At 41.3% G+C, this 16782-nt stretch overlaps 1 protein-coding gene across 1 annotated transcript in view; it reads left to right on the forward strand.

The window, feature by feature from the left end:
• Nucleotides 1-8031: 8031 nt before the first annotated feature.
• The window catches only part of nus1 (NUS1 dehydrodolichyl diphosphate synthase subunit), a 33689-nt gene continuing 24938 nt past the window's right edge, over nucleotides 8032-16782 (forward strand). Inside the window, exon 1 of the mRNA XM_059981463.1 lies at nucleotides 8032-8587. Coding sequence (XP_059837446.1) covers nucleotides 8290-8587 — 298 coding nt within the window. The 5' untranslated portion in view covers nucleotides 8032-8289. The remainder of the gene's footprint in view (nucleotides 8588-16782) is intronic.

The raw sequence follows: 16782 nt of genomic DNA on the forward strand, positions 1-16782 counted from the left end.
AAATCAATAACTAATACAATTACTTTAAAATTTATGATCGTATGACTGATGTGCAAAAGGAAACAATGTTCTCGTGTAATTTGCCTTTTATGCTTACTTTGTCTTCACTCTTGACAAATCACATGTAAATGTTTAGAATAGCTAATTATGAGTTTTTTGACTGTTTCTCTGTTGACCTATAATTTAGATTCCTGACTCATTCACTATTGTCATTGCATGCTACTGTAAGGTTAGTACAAGCAATGATTCAACAACACAAGAGTAGAAAATTCTGAATAGTCAATGATGGTCATTTGGTATGATAGGATATTTTTATTGTCCATTGCCGTGTTTTTTTTTAAAAAGATGTCTCATTCAATTTATTATCATTCATATGTGGAGGCCAAGCCATTGGATTCACTTAAGGCAGAGGTTGATAGATTCTTAATTGGTCAGGGCATGAAGGGATACCGGGAGAAACCAGGAGATTGGGGCTGAGAGGAAAAATGGATCAGCCATGATGAAATGGTGGAGCAGACTCGTTGGGCCAAATGGCCTAATTCTGCTCCTGTATCTTATGGCCTTATAGCCTTAAACAAAATGAGTATTTGCATTTTTAAGTGCAAAGCCAATCATATCTGGGTTCTTTTCATGTTTTAAATCAGTGTTGCCATAAAATCAAAAATATGCATAATAAGTGGTTGTTTAATTATATTAACGCCTTACTTTATTTTTTAAATTTTAGCTTAAACTAGTATTATTGTTCTTGTACCATTAGATTTTCAGTATTGAATCTATTACAGATATTGATCACAAATTGATACTAATTATATTACTAATTAACAATGCAATTATAAAGAATAAGTACAACAACAAGTTAAGATATACAATCAGCAATTGTGTAATTACTTTATGATGATTTTGGAATAAAGATTTTTTAATTAAACATTTTATTTCAAGAAGCAAATCATTACAAAACATGTAGATTGCTTTGAGATAGTAATGCAGATATTTAATAATTCATGCGCGAAGGTTTTAAAAAGTTTGTAAAACATCATGTCACATATATGCGAAAATCTGTGGATGCTGTAAATCCAAAGCCACACATTCAAAATACTGGAGGAACTCAGTAAATAAGGCAGCATCTAAAGAAAAGAGTGGACAGTCGATGTTTTGAGCCGAGACCCTTCTTCAGGACTGAGAGGGAAGTGGGCGGTGGGGGGAGGGATGCCTGAATAAAAGGATAGGGGGGGAGGGGAAGTGGCTAGTTGGAAGGTGGTAGGTGAAGGTTGGAAAGGAAAAAGGCTGGAGAAGGAAGAATCTGATAGGAGAGGAGAGGGGACAATAGGAGAAAGGGAAGGAGGAGGAGACCGAGGGGAAGTAATAGGCAGGTAAGAAGAAGTAAAAGGTCAGAGTGGGGAATAGAGGAAGGGGAGGGAGAAATTTTGTTCACCATGAGAAATCAATATTCATAGCATCAAATTGGAGGGTACCCATACAGAATCTAAGGTGTTCACATATTGACTTTATATAAGGCAATATTTTCTGCTAGTAGCGAAGGAACCTGTTGGCATTACAGTACAGTATATTTTATGAGCAAGTCAGCAGAACCTAGAAGTCCAATGTTTTTCATGAGCATGGTGCCCTCTGCAGGACCCATTGCAAGTTTGAACTCAGAATATAACAGTAGTCAATCAAAATCTGAATCAGGTTTATTATCACTGACGTATTAGGAGAGTCATAGAGCAACACAGCATGGATAGGTCCACACCAACTACAGAACCTACCCAGCTAGAGTTAATTTCCTGCATTTGGTCCACATGCCTCCAAAATGTCCATATCCAAGTGCTTCTTAAATCATACAGTTGTACCTAACTCAGCCACAACCTCTGGCAGCTCATTCCATACTCACCACAATCTCTGTGAAAAAGATGTCCCTTGGGTCCCTTTTAAATATTTTCCCCTCTCATGCTAAACTCTAGTTTTGGACTCAGCATATCCTGGGAAAAAGACTACTACCATCCACCTTACCTAGGCCTATGATTTTACAACCCAGGGCCTGATCAATGCTGGCTGGGATGCCTGGGAGAGAATGTCTGATGTTGAAAGACCTGAAACACCTGATGACCCTAAGTTACTGAAGATGTGTCCCACCGCATCTTAGAATGCATCTCAGCATGATAAACATTTCTATAAGGTCTCCCCTCAGTATTCTATGTTCCATGAAATATGACATGAAATTGGTTGTTCTGTGGCAGCACTACAGTCTAAGACATCAAAATGACTATAGGTTACAAAATAAATATATAGCACAAAAGAAAAATAATGTGGTGTTCATGGGCTGTTCGGAAATCTAATGGTACAGGGGAACAAATTGTTCTTAAAACATTGAGAAGAGGGCATGTCCTGAATGGCGACAATTCTTCATAACGGGGGAGAGGCTAGAGTCCATGATGGAGCTGGCTGAGGCTACAACTCTCTGCAGCTTTTTCCAGCCTGATGTATTGGTGCCTCCATGCTAGGTCATGATACAACCAGTTAGAATGCTCTCCACGGTTCATCTGTAGAAATTTGCTAGAGTATTTAGTGACATATCAAATCTCTTCAAACTCCTAATGAACGGTCTTTGTAATTGCATCAACTGTTGGCTGAGGATCAGGGTTGAAATGAAGACACCAAGGAACTTAAAGCTGCTCACCTATTCCATGCTGACCGTTGGATGAGAATTGGTGTGGGTTCTCCTGACTTCCCCTTCATGAAGTGCACAATTGCTGACACTGAGTATAAGGTTGTGGTTGCAACACAATTCAACCAGCTGATTATTTCATTTTTGTATTCCTGTTTAATTTACAGTATTTCTCTTTTTTTATTTTATATTCAATAAGCAATCTTGCAACCCCTTTTTCACCACATTACGATATTGCCACTCTCCAACTTTTTACTGCATGGCACTGCAACATACCTAGAACTTTAGATAATTAAGTATGATTTTGTAGTACAATAGTTGATATATGCAAAGTACTTCTGAATTAAGGGCATTAATCAATATATAATGTCTTTTGATCTACACCCTATTAAATGCTGGCCTGATCCCATTACAATGATCACTGAACTCACTAACCTACTTCAATTTCCAATCTGGCAATGTTTCTGCATTGACGTTATTATCCTTGACTTTAAATCCTTTTGTAACCTAACTCCTCAATTTCTCTGTACTATATATTGCTCCTACAACCTTCCAAAATCACTGTGCTCCTCTGATTTTGGTTCCACGCACTTTCAATAATAATACTGTATTAATACTGTAATAAAATTGTATACTGTATAATACTGTATTATTGATTATATAATAATTTATTTGCAAGGACACCTCTGGGGCACCTTACCAGATGAAACAAGTATGTGTGTTGTAGTCAACCTACTTCCTTACTTCTATAATGATTCTTATTCAAAGCCAATGGAACATTGAAGATGGCTCTCATTGAGCAAAAGAAATTAAGAATTGTTTCCCTCACTGTTTCTTTCAAGGTGAAGGTATTAATTGATTTGTTTGTTCATTATGTGCTACATTGTATGACGAGGATGACCAAGGTCTTTCCATGACCATGATTGTTCTTGGCAGATTTTTCTACAGAAGTGGCTTGCCATTGCCTTCTTCTGAGCAGCGTCTTTACAAGACAGGTGAACCAAGCCATTATCAATATTCTTCAGAGATTGCCTGGCATCAGTGGTCACAAAGCCAGGACTTGAGATATGCATCAGCTACTCATTCGACCATCCAGCTCCTGCTCCCATGGCGTCATGGGACCCTGACTGGGGGGGCTAAGCAGGTGCTACACCTTGCCCATGGGTCACCTGCAGGCTAGCAGGCAGAAGCGTAGAAACACAGAAAACCTACAGCGCAGTACAGGCCCTTTCGCCCACAAAGTTGGAGTGCCTTACACCTCCTTTGGTGGAGATGTATCTCCACCCTGCTACCCCATTAATTGATTAAAATTGGTTGAAGCTGATTCGCTGTAGATACACTCCTCTTTGTGTGTTTGCGATTTATATCAATAATTTGGAGTTTGCAGTGATAATAATGGCAGGACTATCATTGCTCACCTCCAAGAGGACCACAACCTTGTCGTGGTTTGAAGGCTCGTATGCCTCGATGACCCAAGGAGCTACATTGGCCGGAGTCAGGGCTTTATGCTTTGGATCTTAGCAGAGTCACCCATGCCAAACAGGTCAAAGCGTAGAGGACAGACTAAGAGTGGTGCACTTGTCCTCCAGGTTGAGGGGTTCGCATCAGATCTAACAACCCTGATTGGCAAAACAAGATTGTTACGGAAACATCAATGAAAAATTCTTCTACATCTGAGTGCGATGGTGTTCCACAGTCTCCACTCAGGTCTTGCATGAATGACAGCAGTGAAAATCGAGAGAAAGCTTCTGATACGATGAAGGAAGCCCTGACCACCGCCAGAGATAGACGACCTTCACTGCTGTCTGAAACAGCAGTGGCATAACAGGCAGCAAGTAATTAAGTATGATTGCTCACTGTTACATTGGAGGAAATCCATCTGCAAATTATGGATTGTGAACATGCACAATTAAGTACAGCAATCCATAAGTTTTCAGAAATTAACCTGCACCTTCACAGGATGCACCTAATGTCCCAAGGTGACCACTCAGTGTGCAGAAGAATTTCTAATGTTACTTGGAAGCATAGGCTCGTCATTCACAGAAACCTGGAGTCGAAAGGTGAAAGGCTGACAAACCACCCACAAACAACACATCCATGAATCTCTTCAGGCACTTCCTGTTCTGTTTGTGTAAGGGTCTGCGGTTCTAATATTGATATTATTAGTCAACTCATAATCCACAGAACCAAAGTAAAAGTCATCCCTGATTCTATGGGTCTGTAACTGTCTGGGTCACTGAAGATTCAAAGTTCATATATTAGCACAGTATGTATGCAGTATACAACCCTGAGATCCATCTTCCCACAGGCAGTCACAAAACAAAGACAAATCATGGAACTCCTTCAAAGAAAAACATCAACCTGCCCTCAGCCAACTTGCATAAAAAAAGTTGTGCAAACAGCAAAACAAAAACAAGCAAAACCACAGGATATGAAACACTAACCTATAAAGTCATCAAAAGGGTCCAGGCATTTTTGGTTCACCTCGGTTCAGATCAATTTAGCACTGTGTCGTCTGTTATCTGCAGTCTGCTCAGATCAAAATTGAACAAAGTAGCAACAAGAAAAGGAGTGACCAGAAACCAGAACCGCATCATAACACAAACTACAGAGACTAATCCACAAACTGCTACCGGGAGCATGAAAACGTATTTCACCTTCAGAATGCTTTTGTTATTGAGAGCAGCCATGATTCCTGTTTTATTTTGTTGATCATCTCTGTAGTACCCAGAGATGCAGTACCTTTCTGCTGCGTAAGCGAAAACCTGCTTCATTAATTCAAGCAGCAGTGTTTTAGGAACCACCACCACAAGACAGGGGTCTATGAAATCAAGCTTTTGCTTCAGATGCAGTTTCATTTATTTTCACATGCACATTGAAACACAGTGAAATGTGTCATTTGCGTGAACAAGCAACACAAACGATGTGGCGGGGCAACCGGCAAGTGTTGTCACACATTCCGGCACCAGCATTGCATGCCCAAAATTCTCAGCAGAACACCAAACACAAGAAATCAGAACACAACAAGCAACAAAATATCAACAGCAAAATAAGCCCCTTTCCTCTCTCTTACTCATCCTCCCGCACACGCACACAGTTCTCCAGTACAGGCCACCTTTGGCCTCCAGAGGACTTAAGAATTCAAAGACACAGGGCTTCATCTTCCCCAGCGAACTGACAGAGACTCACAGACTCAGACTTCCAATCAACCTCGGCAGACCTTTATCACAGATTGAATGTACTGTGTAGTTCGGCTGATCTTCAATGTTCAAAGTAAATTTTATCATCAGAGTATATGTCACCATATACAACCCTGAGATTCATCTTCTTGTGGGCATACTCAAAAATTCAATAGAGTAACAACTATAACAGAAGCAATGAAAGATCACTCAACTAGGGCATTCAACTAAAGTGCAGTAGACAACAAACTATGAAAATATAAAAAGAAGGAACAATAATAATAATAAATGAATAAACAATACATATCAAGAACATGAGATGAAGACACCTTGAAAGTCCCATGGGAACATTTCAATAATGGTCTGAGTGAAGTTATCTTACTCCAGATGGCAGCAGCAAGAAGACAACTTGCTCTGGGTGGTGGGGATTCCTGATGATGAATGATGCTTTCTTATGTTAGCATTTCATGCAGATGTGCTCAGTGGCTGGGAGGGCTTTACCCTTGATGGACTGGGCCAAATCCACTATTATTTTAAGGAATTTCCTTTCAAGGGCATTGGTGTTTCCATACTAAGCTGTGATGCAGCCAATTATTATACTACAATTATTACACCATACATCTATAGAAGTTTGTCAAAGTTTTAGATGTTATGCCGTAGCTCCGCAAACTTCAAATAAGTCAAGATGCTGCCATACTTTCTTCATAAGTGCACTTACATACTGAGCCCAGAATTGGTCCTCCAATTAAGACTGGCTAATGGGTCTTTGGTTTTCTTCTCCTCAAGTCTGTAATCAGCTCATTGGTCTTGCTGACATTGTGCAAGAGGTTGTTGTTATGGCACCACTCAGCCAGATTTTCAATGTCCCTCATATATGCTGATACATCACCAGCTTTGATTCGACCTATGATAGTGGTGTCATCAACTAACTTCAACATGGCATTAGAGCTGTACTTAGCCACAGTTTTAAGTGTGAACTGAGTAGATCAGGGGAATAAACACACAGCCTTGTGGTGCAACTGTGCTGATAGAGATTATGGAATAAGATGTTGTTGCCATTCTGAACTGACTGGGTTCTGCAAGGGAGGAAATTGATGATCCAATCGCACAAAGAGGCATGAGGCCAGGGTCTTGAAGATAATTGATTAGCATATATCTATAAAGTTTCATTTTTAATCGGACCATGCATTACCTGATGTGGTAGGATTATATCACTCTCCAGACTTCCAATCATTCATGCTAGTTTTTGTATTCGTAAAGTTTCTTAGTCTGTATGGCTCAGTGAAGACACCAGTTTGATGGAGAGCATTCTGATGGTTTTATCACAGCCTGATATGGAGTCTCCCAAGAGCAAATACAATAAGTAAGTAAATAAATACATACAAATAAATTCTTCCCGAGCTTCCCCTTTCATGTATATGGAAATACACAGATACATACATAAAGATAGATAATTAGATATTGTGGTGCAGCTACGTCTCTACCAAAGGAAGTACAAGGTGTTCCACTAGCTTGCAGGTCACCCTTTGACAAAGTGTAGCATATGGTTAGCCCACCACCACCCCCCCCCCCACATCAGGGCTAGGTGGTGGATGGTGCTATTGCATATCACCAGTACTGTATATGTGACCACTGACGCCAAGCAGACAATCTCTGAAGAGTGTTGATAATGGTTGGGGGTCACCCATCTTGTAAAGACACTGCCCAGAAGAAGACGATGGTAAACCACCTCTGTGGAGACCATAAACATAATGAAACAATAATGTTCATGGAAAGACCAAGATCGCTCATGTCATATGACACGGCACATAACGCTGACGAGGATGGCAATAACTCGGAAAATGTGTAGCTCGGGGTGGGTGGGGGGCCTTGATGGTTGGTTTGAGTTCTTCTCCCATCTTGGCAATCCATTTGCCAATGTTTCATCACGAGTGTGCTGTTCACTGCTGCTAATGAGATAGATGGGGAAAAAAAAGAAGGCTGAGAACACGAGTTGTAGTCCACAACACTGGTCTGTGACAGTAAACCTGAGTTTTCATCCAGAGCTGTGGAACCACCTCCATTGGAAGCGGGGAGTTCCACCAGCTCGCCGGAGTCAGCCTGCGGTTGCGGTTCTGCTCCTCCAGCGGAGAGGGCGCTGAGCTCGGACCCGGTCCCCGTACCCTTCTTGCCGGCGGCCGGCGGCGGACGCGCTGCGGGCGGGGAGAGGCTGCGAACCAATGGCCGCCTTCCATGTGTTGCTTCAGTCAAAGGTGAAAGTTAGCGACTCGCTTTGAAGCCGCAGCCAAGATGGCGCCGCTGGTTCTGAGGAGTTGGCACTGATTTAGCGATCGCCGCGGGAAAGGAGCTACCGGGTGGGCAGCGGCGGCCGCTCCGCCCCTAGCTTCCGATGTGATATCCCGCTCGGAGAGTTGGTGTCGTGGCGGCCTCCCCTCCCGCGACTGCATGGCGGTGTTCGAGCTGGCGTGGCGGCTGCTGCACGCCGTGCTGTGGCTGCAGCGGGCGCTGGGTGCCTGGCTGCGGCGTGGAGCGGGCGCCTGGGCGCGCTGGAACGCGGCGCTGCAGAACAAAGGGCGGAGCCGGCGGTCGCGCTGGCGGGCCGACGGGCGCGGGCTCAAGAAGCTGCCGCTGCACCTGGGGCTGGTGGTCACCGAGGAGGAGAGCAGCTACACCGACATCGCCAGCCTGGTGGTCTGGTGCATGGCCGTGGGCATCTCCTACGTTAGCGTCTATGACAACCAAGGTAAGTTTGGATGGTTTGGGGGTATGGGTACATGCCGGTGGGAGTAGGCAGTTCGGCACTGTGTAGTACTTTTCTTATTAAGAGTCGTTATCAGGCACAAACCAGGGCCCCTCGGTGCAGTCTTACTACTGGATTAAAACACCGGTGATTCATTCCCATTTCGCAATGCACTCGGTGTTTGTATTTTAAATCGGATGACTTGCTCATGACATCCTCTCTCTGTAACGGTAATCCGTGCTATTAACTGTTTCTCTTTATTGGTGGACGTGTAGCTTTAAGGTTTCGTGAAATTTAGTGAAATCCTGGTGCTGCTGGAAATCTGAAACTCCTCGACGGGACGGACAACACTGAACAGCGGAAGAAACAGGAATTCGTGTTTCGAGCCTTTGACCTTTCAGTAGAATAGTTTGTTGCTTGTGGGTGGGTCAGTTGACCTACCCATTGATTTCTTTTAGTTGTCAACACCCACCCTGGCAAATAATTAAATGCTTAAATATTTCGATGCTGTTGCCAATCTATTATTTTTGTAGGCAGAGGCGCATGATTAATTAAACTTTAAGCTTTAGAACTTAACAGATACAGTGTCCTAAATGTACCAACAATTAATGGTGAACCTCATAAATATTAGGGTAGATGACCAAGCATTTTATCAAAGAAAAAGATTTTGTCTCACAGTTGGGGTGGGGGGGGGGGGTAATAGTAGAAATATATTTGGGTGGGTTTGTAGAGCTTTAGGCCTCTTTAGCTATCTGAGAGCACCACTACTACAGAACAGTGAACATTTGAGATGGTTGGGAGAACCAATTTGGAGTTCTGATCTCTTGGAAGTTATTGGACAGGCAAAATTTAGAAATGGGAAACTGTGGAGGAGAAATGAGATGAGAACTTTAAACTAAAACATGGTTTTACCAGATGCCAAAGTCAGTAGTTAAGAAAAAGAGTAACGGGTAACTGGAAGTTGATCCATGTTTGAGTAGGATGGATAATAATGGTTATTATTCAGGTACCTTTTCTTTGGGTTAGTTAGCTTAGTTCAATGGTGTCATCTTTATCTGTGTGAAGCTTCAAACCACATACTATGGCCTGACACTCAGTTGTAAGGATGAACAAATAGCACATCACCAGAAGTTTAGCTCTTTGAGGAAATTCTGTATTGTATTTGCATCTGGCTGCCCAAATGAGCCAAGGAGGTCTAACTGCAGTGTTGTTGAAGGTACGCCCAATATAATAAGACCATAAGACATAGGAACAAAATTAGGCCATTCTGCCCTTATATCTGCCTTCTCGTCATATCCTTTGATGCACCGACTGATCAAGAAACTATTGAGTTCCACCTTAAGTATATCCACACATACCCACAGTCTGTTGCAGAGTATTCCACAGATTCGTTACTCTCTGGCTTAAAAAAAAGTCGTCCTCTCTGTTCTAAAAGGTCACTCTTCAGTTTAGAGGCTGTGCCCTCAGGCTTTGGATACCCTCACTGTAGGAAATGTCCTCTCCACATCCGCCCTATCTGGTCCTTTCAACATTTGGTAGGCTTCAATAAGATCCCCCTACGTTCCTCTAAGTTCCAGTAACTATGGGCACAAGCTGTCAAACCCCTTCATTCCTGGAATCATCCTTGCGAATCTCCCTTGGACTCTCCAATGACAACAACACCTTTCTGAGATACGGGGTTAAAACTATACTCCAAGTGCAGCATGATTAATGTATTATAAAGCCTCAGCATTATCTGCTTGCTTTTATATTCTATATCCCTTGAAATAAATGCCAACTTTGCATTTGCCACCTTTACCACAGACTCAACCTGTAAATTAATCTTCTGGGAGTCTTGCATGAGGACTCTTAAGTTTGAACCTTATCCCCTTTATTGTTCCTTTTACCAAAATGCATTTTCCAACACAATTCCATCTGCCACATTTCTGCCCATTCTTCCAATTTGTCTAAGTCCTGATGCAATCATATTGCTTCCTCAGCACTACCTAACCCTCCATCTATCTTCATATCATCCGGAAACTTTGCCACAAAGCCATCAATCCCATGATCCATTATTCTCTTCACTCTTCATAATCATAACACCTTACCATTAATCACAGAATTGGTGTTTTCTTGTATGTGGGGAACATATTGAATGTTGCTTACAAAGAAATGCATCAGAGTTCAAAATAAATTTTATTGTATGTCACCATATATAACCCGGAGATTCATTTTCTTGTAGGCATACTCAGCAAATCTATAGATTAGTAACTGTTACAGGATTGCTCATTTTCGTATAATTTTCCATTCAAAGGCTTTCTGTACCGAAGCTGTAATACAGCCAGTCAATATGGTGTCCAGTGTGCATCTGTAGAAGTTTCAGTGGGTTTAATTTTTTATATCGTTAATTAACAGGTTTACTTTTGTCTTCTAGACATTTTGATGCAGTGTGTGGGGAATAGCATTTGAAGACTACTTATGAGCTTGGTTGTTTCCTTCTGTTGTCATTATTCCTTGCATTTTTTTAATGGTTGTTGTTTGCACGATGTGTTTCCTTTTTCTCTATTGGTCATAGAAGAATTGTAAGTTTAATCTAAATAATTACACATAATCCTGCATTCTGGCTGTTTGGGTTATGGAAATTTGCCCTTGCTCAGTTCGTGAATCACTACCCAAAACTATGACATACAGAATGCATGTGGAAGAAAAGTAAATAAATGAACACAAGTTGCATTTCTTGACATGTGCAGATGATGTGGCTTCACATAAGGAAAATCACAAAATGGCCACTTTCTAGTAACACACACAAAATGCTGGTGGAACGCAGCAGGCCAGGCAGCATCTACAGGAAGAAGCACAGTTGACGTTTCGGGCCAAGACCCTTCGCCAGGACTGACTGGTAACTCTGTTACCAGAGTTTATAGTAACTCTACCCCTGCATTATGGGGGGAGGGGGGGAACTTGTAGTAACTTTAACTTGGGCTTGATAAAATTTAAGTAAACTAAAACTTTGTGGATTGTTCAGATGACTCCTTGTAATACCATTGGCTCATGCACTTTGTGATATACTTCTATTATTGAAATATTGGTTTAAGAAAGCTATTTAATGTTTGTTTTTGCTGCTGTAACATTAGCTTTAAAAGACTGATACTATTTGCTTTAAGACTTTAAAACCAACCTCCCACTTTTTTTTAAGCCAGACATTCTAGGTAATCTCAATACAAATCCTGATTTCATTACACTTTGAGCTAATATACAAAATGGTCATTCTACAAGATTCAGAATGATTTTCTACCCTGCTTCCATTATTCTGTTCTAACTCCTTATCTGCAATTATTTTAATATTCAGAAATTTGTGGAACTCTGCTTTATATGCATTCAGTATTTGAGCCTCCATAACCCTCCTAGGTAGAGAAACGTGAAGATGCACTACTCTGACATGGCGTGTGTAAAATGGGATTTTAGTCCTGAACAAGCCCCACTATTCATAAAAGCTAAGGCCATTGAAAGCATCTGCAATTTCAAGTTTTTGTGAAAGAACATCTTTGAGGAGCTCTCTTGGTCTGTCAGCTCAACTTCAATAGTAGGAAGAACTAATCTGCTGCAAAAACAACTGGCCAACTTTTAATTGATGTGCAATGGAGAGCATACTGACATACGGAATGATAGTGTGGTGTTCTAGCTGCAGCAAAACAAATCACAAAGCACTCCAGCAGGTGATAAGAAGATAGCTCAGCACATCATTCGGACTCAACTATCTGACCTGGAAAAAATCCACAACTCAATGCCTACGACGCACTCATAACACCATTAAAGACCCATCCTATCCTGGTCACTGTCTATTCAATCTCCTGCCATCTGGTAGGAGGTGCAGAAGCACTGTAGTCAAGGGCTGTGTGCAGCTGAATAATGCTACATCCTGGCCTGCCAAATGCCTTTGTGTGTTAAGGACGATCAAAGACATTTGTTGCATGTAAATATGGGATTTCTTTTATAATGAAGCTGTATTGCATGCATTGTAAATATGTGCTTTGCACAGACTGAAGTAGCATCACAATCTCATTGTCCTGAGCAGAGACAAAGTTCTGTTCTAATGTAGAGTGATGCCCAGACTTGGTGGATCAAGGAGCCTGCCGCAATGCTCTATGGTTCTTGATTATCGCAAAACATCCACTGATTTCTTCCTCATTTACCATGCTAAATACATCCTCAAAGAACTTGTATAGATTAGTCAAATGTAACTTCCTTTTCATAAATTCCATATTTGCTCTGCTCAGTAATTTGTTTCTAAATGTTTTGATATCTCATCCTTTCTGATAGATTCTCATATTTCCTATATCTGGCTAAAGGGGTTTCTAAGCATCCTCCCTCCTTTCTTAAACAGTGAAGCCGTATTTGTCACACTTAACTGCAGGAATCATTTTGGAATCTATGAAAGATGATTACAGAGCATCCACCGTATCACAATTAGAATCAGATTTAACTTTGTGGCAGCAGTACAATGCAATACATAAGTATAGAAAGCACTGAACTACAATAAGTACATAATGTATATTAAATAGTTAAATTAAGTAAGTAGTACAAAAATAGACATTTAAAAAAAAAAGAGAAGAACTGTTCGTGGGTTCAATGTCCATTCTGAAATCAAATGGCAGAGGGGAAGAAGCTATTCCTGAATTATTGAGTATGTGCCTTCAGGCTTCTGAATCTCCTTCCCAATGGTAACAATGAGAAGAGGACATGTCCTGTGTGGTGGATGCCAACTTTTTGAGGCATCGCTCCTTGAAGATGTCCTGGACACTATGGAGGATGGAGCTGACTGATTTTACAACTCTCTGCATCTTTCTTCAATCCTGTGCAGTAGCCCCCACCTCCCCACCCATAGACAGATGGTGATGCAGTCAGTCAAAATGCTCTCCACAGTACATCTGTAGAAATTTTCATGTTTTAGGTGACAAACCAAATCTCCTGAAATTCATAATGAAATATTGCTGCTATCTTGCCTTCTTTATGTTGGGACTAGGTTAGATCCTCAGAGATATTAACACCCAGGAACTTGCAATTGCTCGCTCTCTCTCTCTACTTATGACCCCTCTGAGGACTGGTGTGTGTTCCCTTGTCTTACTGTTTCCAAATTCTACAATCTGCTACCTCTTTTTCAAAGTTCTGTGATGATCATTCTGTCATTATCAGTTTTTAGGCTCATTATTTTCTCCATTTTATTTCATTTCCTCATTTGTGCTATTGAATCTTCAATACTTCTTGGAACTTTTCTTCAGCTTCCGTGAAGTCAGGCACGAAATACTTGTTTAATTCCTCTGCTGTTTCTTTATTTCACGTTACATATATCATTTTTTCAATACATATATCGTTTTCTCCTGTTCGTAATGTTATGGTCCAGCATAACATCGGAATACGCAGCAACATGGAGTCAGTGGCGAATTCAGCCACAAACTGCCCCACCTCACAGGGTGGGGTTCTCCTTTTATACCCTGTTGAAAAAAAACTATCACATGACCTCTCACTGGTGGGAAAATGACGTCACTCCACCATCACAAAACCATTACCTCATGTACAGCATAGCCTCAGTTACATCATGGTCACGTGACAGGTACGAGATAACCACGGGTATGTAATAATAGCCATAGAAAAGTACAATGTAGAAACAGGCCATTCAGCCCATGTAGTTTCTGCTGGGCCATTTAAACTGCCTACTCCCATCGACCTGCTTCAGGATCGTAGCCCTCCTGCTATCCATATACCTATCCATACTCTGCTTAAACATTAAAATCAAACTCACATGCACCACTTGTGCTGGCAGTTTGTACCACACTCTCATGACGCTCTTGAGTGAGAGGCTTCCTCTCGTGTTCCCCTTAAACTTTTCACCTTGCACCCTTAACCCATGACCTACAATTGTATTCACACCAAATCTCAGTGGAAAAAGCATGCTTGCATTTACTCTATCTATACCCCTCATAATTTTGTATACCTCTATCAAATCTCCAATCAATTCTCTACATTCCCAAGAATACAGTCCTAAACTAAACAGTCTTTCCTTACAACTCAGGTCCTTACTGCAGTAGGATTTGAGTGCAAGAGTAATTTGTTCTTAAATTTATCTTTCTGCAATGGTGAACAGTTCCCTCCCCCTCCCCTCTTCCTCTGTTCCCCACTCTGGCCTGTTACCTCTTCTAGCCAGCCTATCAACTCCCCCAGTCCACTCTCCTCTCCTATCAGATTCTTGTTTCTCTGGCCCTTTACCTTTCTCACCCACTTGGCTTCCCCTCACTTTTCCCCTCCCCAAACCCCCCCCCCCTTTTTTATGCTGGTGTCTTCCCCCTTTCCAGTCCTGAAGAAGGGCCTCGGCCCAAAACATCGACTGTTTATTCACTTCCTCAGATGCTGACTGACCTGCTGGTTCTTCCAGTATTTTGTGTGGTGCTTCGGATTTTCAGCATCTGTATATGTTCTCATGTTTATGATTTCCTTCTCCCATTGCTGTCTATGAAAATCACATTTATCCATGCTAGTCTTATACTTTTTACATCCCTGTTCTTCCAAGTTTTTTGCTATTCTACACACTTTATCTCCTTTGTCATGTTCTTGCACTTAGTGTTTACTCAAGCAAATTTAGAAACATGTTCCCTTGGCTTCAAAGCTGCCTTTAGTTTTAACTGTAGACCATGTATTAATCATGCTCCTTAAAACTGATTAACAAGTTGTGTGTTCTGAGTTCCCTCACAATTTGCAAGAAACAGTGACAAAGTACTTTGTCCAGAAAAATTAAGAATTTGGTTTCCAATACAACTTGCCTTCCAGTGAGCAGGCTGAAGAAAGGTGAGAAGCACATTTTGATGCAGCCTTTGATTGAGTAGATGCCTGAGACTTGCAGTGTAGTTCGTGAAGTTAGTCCTGCTTTAAAGGTAGCTTATGATAATCAAAAGAAACCAGTCAGTATATTCTTGTTCCAAACCATAGCTTGTGAATGTGCCATCACTTGTATGAATTATGCAAGCATCAACAGGACTATAAGCCAAGATTTGATTAGTTGAATCTGTTATTAATGGTGACAAAAGATAATTTAAGTACCCTAAATTGCAGATGAAAAACCAGTAAATTCTCAGTTTGATGACATTCTTTTATTATCTGAGAGTGTTTAAATGTCAGTCATAAATCTGTTTAAAGCAGTAATTGATTTTTCTGACCTCGTTTATTACCCTCCATTACAATGTGCAATAGAATGTAACCAGGTTCTTTATCTTTGGACTGTAGATGTTGTCATTGATTGTAACAAAGGCCAACTGCAATCTCGTGGCTCAGTGCAACTCTCATCCTATTGTAGTGAAGTCTGGAAGCTGGGTTGGGTTTAGTAAAGAATATAAGTGTGTTCCAGAAACTATACCACTATAACTGTCATGAGCTTTCAATCTATTCAATCAATTACAGCACAAAGCTGCATACTGAGAAAGACAAGACCATAAGACCTTGAGATGTAGGAGTAGAATTAGGCCATTTTGCCCATTGAGTCTGCTCCACCATTTCATCATGGCTGATCCATTTTTTGCCTCAGTCCCAATTTCCTACCTTCTCCCTGAATCCCTTCATGCCCTGACCAATCAGGAATCTATCAGCCTCTGGCTTAAGGAATGGCAGAGACTGATACAGTTTGGCACCTGCAGAGTCGCAGGAGTTCTCAGTCAGCATTGAGTTTAACATAGGACTGCCATAGGGTCTCCAGCTCTGGATTTTCCTTTGGGGGATTTACTCCGGAAGCTTTCCCTATGAGTAGGTGTAGTTGCAAGGGAGCAGAGGTTGAGATGAGCTGCCAACCAGGGCTGACGAGTCCCATCTACTCAAATAAACAAGTGATATAAGACAGGGCCCTCAGTGATGGTGGACATTAGCCTAAATTCAAACAAAGAAACTCAAGAGTTTACAGCCATCTTCATCTAGAAAATTATCCATCTTATCCTGCTAAGTTTCACAACACTCAGCTCTGAAGTGAAAATCCAGAACTATCTGTCAAGCTGTTTGTGTACACTTTCAGCTTCCTCTTCCAGAACTGAACTGGACATGTCATCTTTGAGTTTGCTGGGTTAAAGTTCTAGAATTACCATCACTGCTGTGGAAGTATCTTCAGTAGACAGACTGCAGAGAATCAAACAGACAGTTTGGCAGTTATCAATAACTTCATTTGAGAAGGGATCACCTCTTCC

This window comes from Hypanus sabinus, chromosome 10, assembly GCF_030144855.1.
Source record: "Hypanus sabinus isolate sHypSab1 chromosome 10, sHypSab1.hap1, whole genome shotgun sequence".
Taxonomy (NCBI): Eukaryota; Metazoa; Chordata; class Chondrichthyes; order Myliobatiformes; family Dasyatidae; genus Hypanus; species Hypanus sabinus.